Source organism: Lithobates pipiens, unplaced genomic scaffold (assembly GCF_037356315.1).
Source record: "Lithobates pipiens isolate NorthernLeopardFrog02 unplaced genomic scaffold, aLitPip1_a1.2 Scaffold_16, whole genome shotgun sequence".
Taxonomy (NCBI): Eukaryota; Metazoa; Chordata; class Amphibia; order Anura; family Ranidae; genus Lithobates; species Lithobates pipiens.
Genome location: NW_027507748.1, coordinates 240,993,416 through 241,001,158, shown reverse-complemented (window position 1 = coordinate 241,001,158; position 7,743 = coordinate 240,993,416). Strand labels below are relative to the sequence as shown.

The 7,743-nt window shown below is 39.7% G+C and overlaps 1 protein-coding gene across 2 annotated transcripts in view; it reads right to left on the bottom strand.

Annotated features, from left to right (window-relative positions):
• Nucleotides 1-2,123: 2,123 nt before the first annotated feature.
• ELK4 (ETS transcription factor ELK4) overlaps nucleotides 2,124-7,743 on the bottom strand; it is a 101,946-nt gene continuing 96,326 nt past the window's right edge. For both annotated transcript variants that reach the window (XM_077481216.1, XM_077481217.1), the window contains 2 exons: nucleotides 4,591-4,707; nucleotides 2,124-2,518 (listed from right to left, as the gene is read on the bottom strand). In XM_077481216.1, the coding sequence (XP_077337342.1) occupies nucleotides 2,420-2,518; nucleotides 4,591-4,707 (216 nt within the window). In that variant the 3' untranslated portion in view covers nucleotides 2,124-2,419. The remainder of the gene's footprint in view (nucleotides 2,519-4,590; nucleotides 4,708-7,743) is intronic.

The following is a 7,743-nucleotide window of genomic DNA, read 5'->3' as shown; positions in this document are numbered from 1 at the left end:
CACATCGACTCTCGGATGATGCTGCCGCCATTGCCTGTAAGGGAAATCGGCAGTGAGGCCCTTGCGGTTTCACAACCTCACAGCCAGTTCCATACTGTGTATGTGAAAAATATGCTGCACTTTCTGAATGGCCTGGCGGGAGGGGAAGGATGAGGGGTTCAAACTTCCAGGGGACCACACCAGGTCTCCCAGAAGTGGGGACAGGTACCTGTCAAAACCAAGTACCTGTTCCCCCCCCCCTCCCCCGGAAAGGTGCCAAATGTGGCACCGGAGGGTGGGGAGGGGAGAGAAGCAGATAAGCGGAGCTTCACCTTTTGGGTGGAGCTTCGCTTGCAGCTCAGAATATCTCTACTATGACTTTATCAGGTTTATTTAGACTGCAAGGTTCATCATACATAGGACATAAAATACCCAGATATTATTTGACCTGGGGGAACAAAAAAAGGAACCGAACGATGGGCAACTTGTGCACATCTTAAAAAGCAGCTCGTATATAAAGTCCACTTTGTAGGAACAGCCAACCAAAATTAGACAGATCTTATGGTCAAGACAGCCATTTTTGTAAAAACTGAAAAGCAATGCATGAGGGTGGGGTAAATAAAAAAAATAAAAAAATTATTTTCTGCTGGGCACAAAAAATATTTTCTTAAGAAATTTTAATTTGTTTTTACTCATGTAAAAATATAAGTGCTGATTGATATGTAAACAGTTCTTACATTAGCATAAAAATTATAGATATTTTCTTTTATGAGTGGTCGACTAATGCATTGTAAACCACCACACAATTAGGTTCTAGTGCATATAAAAATGATCCTGAGAATAAATTATCTGTAATCTGAGGGACAATCGATTCGTATTTCAATCATGACTGTTTTCACCTTTTATGGTAGATGGCTGGGGTTTATAGGTATAAATTGGTTTCATCGTTTTAAACAGAGCCTTCAAAAGAGCTCGCCAGCATGTGCCAGTCAAGTTCCCTTAAACATGTCCACAGATTAATCACTAAGGAGGTGCAGAGCACAAAGCCAGAAGTAATACATTTTCTGATCATGAGGCAGTGTCAGTCAACAATGGCCAATATAAAGTTAGACACACTCAAACCCATTTACTTGTTGATAAATATACAAGAAATTGCACAGTCCTATAGTTTACTGTAATTTACTTTCATTGGAAATAAATCGAACAGATTGTTTAGCATAGCTGTTCTACAATCTCCTTTAGATTCATCAAAAGATGGTAGCATGTGTCACCTTGTCACCTGCTTAAAATTGTAAAAAAAATTAAAATAAATACAAAACAAAACAAACCTCTTAGGGACACAGTATGTTTTGTCTCTGTAAAACAAAAGATTGCACATTCATGCTGAAGCAGAGATAAACAGCCTACACATATGATTCTTAAAATCTATAAAAGAAAAAAAAAAAAGAAAGAAAATTACGAGCAAAAAAAAAAAAAAAAAAAAAAAATGCATCTCAAAACACTAATAATTTTGCATAGATCTTACAGTAGAAAACAACGAGGGTAAAATCTTGCAGCAGACTATAAAAAACAGGCACACTTTCTTGCAGTTATGACATATCAGGGTCCATGTTGACAAAATAAAAACATTTTTTCTGATGTCAATGCATCATATAATAAAGTTCATTCCATTTACATATTTAACCAAATATGCATGAGAAGTTTCTTGAAAGTTGACGGTGATTATGTCTGAAAGTGTATATTTTGGAATAAATGAATTTCACTCAGTTTCACACTGATTATTTCCTAAAAACTTAGAAGATACTCTTTTTTTTCCCATTTGTTCAGTGCTAAACTGTGAATGTCATTCTCAGAGGTCTGCTTCTTCCCTTTGGGTTCCATTCAACTTAAGTGCATTGAGTTTCTGAACTGTCACTTATTTCAAATTTAAAAAAGGTGCCATTTCTGTACAATGCACAACTTAATTTTGCCACACACGTGGAACTGGTTTTAAAAACGTCATATAAAAATGCATCCAATACCTCCTCTTTCATAAAAGCAATTTATAAAACTAAGGCATTTGCTAGTTGGAATTATACTAAAAAAAATTAAAAAAAAAAAAAAAAATCCCACTTGTAATCATTAAAGCAAATTTCTCGAAAAAAAAAAAAAAACACAAAAAAAAAAAAAAAAAAAAAAAAAAAAAAAAAGTGCTCTTCCTGGGGTTTGTTCATTGCTCCATTATATTCACCGTAACAAACCAAGTGCAAGGAGAATGGGGTAAATGGATCCGGGCAAATTAGAATGTTGTGAATCTGCAATAACATTGGTTAATTGATAAAATATTTGCATGCTTAATTCCCAGGTTAAAAAGGTATTCCAAAATAACAGATAAAATAAAAACTTGGACAGAAAAATATAAAGCAATGCAGATTTTTCCCTTTTTGTCCTGGGCATTATGCTAGGACTTCTGCAAATCCGGAGTAAAGGGTCCTGGTGTAGATGGACTGTCGAAGCTTGACAATGTGAGTGGAACATGACTATTGTAGGCAGAAGGAAACTAAAAATAACCAAGAAAAAGAATTCAGATAAATGCAATAGGAAAATGTTGGTTATAAACGTTCACATATATACATATAATAAAGGGGTTGTAAAGTCAGAAGTTTTTTTTTATCTTGATGCCTTCTATTCATCAAGATAAAAAGCCTTGTGCTTGCAGAAGCCCACCTTGCCCCCCCCCCCCCCCCAATATTTACCTAAGCTTTATCTCTGTCCAACAATGTCCACAACTGTCTCGGACATCCAAGACTCTCCCTCCTGATTGACTGAGACACACAGCAGCAGCGCCATTGGCTCCTGATGCTGTCAAAGTTAGCCAGCCAATCAGTAGAGTAAGGGGGCAGGGGTAGGCCGCGGCCTTGTGTCTGAATGGATACAGGGAGCTGTGACTCAACTCAAGTGCTCCCATAGCAAGCTACTTGTTGTGGGGGAACTCGACAGGAGGGAAAGGCCAGGAGTGCCAAAGAGGAGTGCCAAGAAGAGAAGGATCTGGGCTTCTCTGCGCAAATCCACTGCACAGGGCAGGTACGTTTTTATATATATATTTTAACAAACAAGACTTTAATTATGGTACACACTGCTGAAAGAGCCTAATGCCAGAACACTGGTCATCTGATCTCTGTGATTCTTTTGCCTGGAAGGATCAAATCTGGACATAGTTTAGAGCAGGGGGTTGAAGGCAAGGTTTATAATCCTTGCCTTCAACCCCTGCTCTAAATTATGTCCAGCAATTCGCCCAGTGTACTGGTGATCCAGGTTACAAATTTGAAGCATAGTGTCAAAGTATTTTCTTATTAAATGCATTAATCAAGTCAGCTATTCGTGGCTATCTCGCTTTATCAGAATTCATTCCACAGAGTCTACTCATCCTTGGTTATGTATGCCTTGTGTGGATCACAAGACAGTAAATTGTAAGTACAGAAGTTTCCCTATTTCCTTTATTTTTTTTCTTGTTTCTGTGGAATTTTCCTTTAACCACTTAAGCCCCATTTTCCAGCAAAAGGACCAGGCCCCTTTTTGCGATTCGGCACTGCGTCGCTTTAACTGGCAATTGCGACGTGGCTCCCAAACAAAATTGGCATCTTTTTTTCCCACAAATAGAGCTTTCTTTTGGTTGTATTTGATCACCTTTGCGGTTTTTATTTTTTGTGCTATAAACAAAAATAGAGCAACAATTTTAATTGTTGACTAAAAATGCACTGATTACTGTAAAAATGTCACTGGCAGTGAAGGGGGTTAACCACTAGGGGGCAGTGTAGGGGTTAAGTGTGAGAGTGTGTTTTGTTTGACGGTAGGGGGGCGTGGCTTGGCGTGTGACGTCACTGATCGTCTTTCCCTATGACAGGGAACAGACAATCAGTGACAGGCTCACTAGGAAGCACGGGGAGAGGTTTGTTTACACTTGCCTCTCCCCGTTCTTCAGCTCTGTGCCCCAATCGCGGGACACTGGCGGCGATCGGGTCCGCGGCCACGGAGCTCATGACCGGGTCGCAAGTGCGCCGGCGGCGGTGTCCCTGCGACCCATGGCTGGGGTCTTAAAGGGCAACGTACCAGTATGTGCCTGTGCCCAGCCGTGCCATTCTGCCGACGTATATCGGCGTGAGGTGGTCCTTAAGTGGTTAAGATTATATAAAGGACATAGAATGCCCCATTATTCCGGTTACCCATAAGGATGTTTAAAAAAAAAAATAAAAAATGCAGAGCTGTTCATCCTGTAAATGAGTAAAAGTATTTATTTCCCATGATCATAAGCTCCATCTAGTGGCCATGAGGTGGTATTTTCCCAAATCACATTATTCGTATGAATAAAGAACATCTAACCTGGAGAGAAAACAGCTCCGTAACATTCAATTTTGCCAGCAACTGCACAGAATTAATTTCGTTTTGGAGGATGAACAGCTCTAAGATTTTTCTTTTATAAATGCACCCCATAAAGTAACGTTTTGACATGAAGCAAAAGAAAGCAGCCAACTAGTGTGAAATGAGTAAATATTTTGTAATGAAACACAAGACTTGAAGCACATTTTAGCAGAACACAGAAAATTATGGGCACTGCAAAACTGTCTCACTCACCTGGAACAAGGTATTAGCACCGTGTAATCTTGCTGGGCTGAGAGGAGCAACAGGACTTAATGTGCTCCAGAAGTGTATGCTGGAAAGCATGGCATTTGGAGTTAGCAATATGGGGGTCTATATGAAAAGAAAAAAGGAAGAAGAAGAAAATAACAATATTTTAAAACTTGTTTTTTTGATATATACATACAGTATATTGGTGCACTAGACAGAAAATTTGCTTAAACACAGAATTTGTTTTCCAATTATAATAAATTGACCTTGTGGATGCGAGAGAGAGAGCTATGTAGGCTGCCACCGTGACCTTTACAAATGTAAATTTAAACCAGAATACCTGATTGCCACTATTGGGTAGCAAGTAGCAACATTACAGAACCCTTTGGATCATTAGGAAGGACAAGCAACTAGAATTTTCCAAAACAGAGCACAAAGATTGCATCCTTTGTTTCTTTAACCACCTTTTAACTTGAGGTCAGTTGAGGCAACCTATTTTAGGTTGAATTTCCAATGGAAACACTGACAAACATGTAACGGGAGGATAAGTTATCTTAGGTTAAATTTACACTGGAAACACTGGCAAGCATGCAACGCGTTTCTAGCACAATGTATAAAGTATTGTGTATAATTTTATTGTAGATGTTTGGAGTCATACGCTGACAATGCAGCAGAGGTCTTACAGCTATAAATGTGATGGGAGCAAAAAAATTTTAAGGTAGGAAAAATAGTAAAATTACTTTATACATTTGCATCCATGATTTAAAAAAAAAAAAAAAAACACTTTAGTGCGTGCACAGCCAGAAGAAAAGGACTTACATTTTCCCCTTTTTAAGCTTAACATATTCTGTAATTAGTAGGACTAAACAGTCCTGCGCAAAATACTAATGAGAAATGTGTACTGATACCATAAGATAGATCAGTGGTGATGTGAAAATATCGATAGTGATAAAGAAAAAACAGAAATATCACACTGGCGTATATTCAGACCCTTTGTAACAACTCTAAGGCTGGCCATACATTATACAATTTTCTTCTATAGATTTCCTTTAGATTTACCAAAACCATATAATATGAGGTCAAATCTAAACACTTTCAATTTGTGTGCAATCAGGCAGGCCCTTCTACTACGCAGTTGAAGATAAATGTAAATGAAATTGAATAAGAAAGTTGTATGGTATATGGCCAGCTTTAATTGTTGCCAAGATGTTTCTACACCTTGAACGTCATTCACCTGAGGTAAATTAAATTGATTGGACATGATTTGGAAAGGAAAAAAAAAAAAAAACACCTTTCAATAAAGGCTGACACAATGCATACACACATTTTTTACAGTTGCTCCAGCACTAAATACCATCTGGCGTGGACTTTGTAGCCTGATTCAATCAAGGCAACATTAAGGATACCTTTATGAATATGCGTACTGCATTTACGCCAGTCCTCCACCTCAGGGGCTATGGACAGATCCCTTTCCCACACCACCTGGTAAGATAATCAAGCAGTAGAGTTGGCAAACAGTTTGTATAGCATGAAGACGCCCCCTCACAGGAGCAGCATCATGCATGCACCAGTTTTTTCGAACACGGTTCAGACCGCTTTGCAGAGCTTTCCTTCTTGAAAGATTTAAGAAAGTGATACATTTGTTGCAAATGGAAGCTCTCGGAGGGGCATCTCCAGACTTCACATGAAATATGAGAAGGGGCATATGCCCCTGTGGTCGAGATAGTCACCTATACAGTCCAATCCCTTATTCATTCACCAGCCAAACAGGAGCTACCGGTATATGTGTAGAATGCAGAGGCCATCTCCTACAGCACGTGTCCCACACATGTAAGGAGTGGGAGAGTATTGCTTTACGATGAATCCAGGAGGACAAGCTATTGTGAGTGGAGAGCACGTCTGGGCCTCTATTGAAACCCAAACTGGTCGATAGTGTCGGATATGAAGTTGGCATAATTGGGCGAGCTGCGCTGTCACATATTTCCTAAAATCAGACACGTTCAATCCGCCTGAAACCTTAGTAGCAAACATTGTGGCCCAAGCTGTTCTGGGACCTTTGGTTTCTTAAATATAATGGAAGATTTTTGATTATAACTGTCACGTGGCATTAACATGGACCTGGATAGGCAAAGTTCAAATTAAATTTAGTAGCCTAGGTAGGACGGTAAACTTCACTATAATTAAACTTAAAAAGATGGTGGGGGTCAGTCGGATTCTTAAATGGGAAAGGGATGTCTGCTGCCACTGAAAAGTTTATGGAGTCTGGATACTCTGTAAAGTCGGGGGTGACAAATTTATATTCAGCACCTCTGATTTATCTTGGTTGATCAAGAGCCCTGAAAGTTTCCCAAAACGGTTCAGAAGAGGCAATAGGTTTTGGCAGAGTGGTGCGAGGAGAGGTGATGAACACCGTCAGGTCATCTGTGAATAAAGTGTACTTATGGCTCCCTCCCCAATCCCTAAAATGTCTGGGTTTTGATCTTCCGACACAGCCAATCACAGATTGGGATATGGGCGCTGTGATTGGCCTTACTGTCCAATCACAGCCTTCACAGTGTAAACAGAAACACGCGTCTCTGCGACAGTTCTCCGCGCTGAGCTCAGTGTGGGGGATCGGGGAATGCTGCAGCCTGTGCCCTCTCTGTAAGGGGTCATTTTACACAGAGAGCCGTCACAGATCACACAGACCCCACACATAGTACACCAAGCACCACTGTCCCTGTCCCATGAACAACTTTTCAAGTGTCCCCATGAACATCTGTACCAGTGCTCAAAATATCTGCAATAGTGTTCCATTGTGACATCAACATCTGTCAGTGTCCGCCAGTGGATGATCAACATCTGTCACAGTGTACAAAAACATGTTAGTCCATTATGCATGCGTAAATGGCCATCACACCACACAAGTGAGGCAACGCTGTGAACGTCAGAGCGAGAGCAATCATTTTAGTACCATCTTCTGTACAACATTAAGCTGGTAACCAATAAAGGCTTATAAAACGGAGATGTTTAAATACCAAATTTTGGCACCATTTCAGAAGCGTGCGCAATTTTAAAGCGTGACATATTTGGTATCTATTTACCCAACGCAACATCATAGCTAATATTTTACCAAAAATGTGTGCATTATTGTCTCTGTGTGCACTGAAATTCATTAAA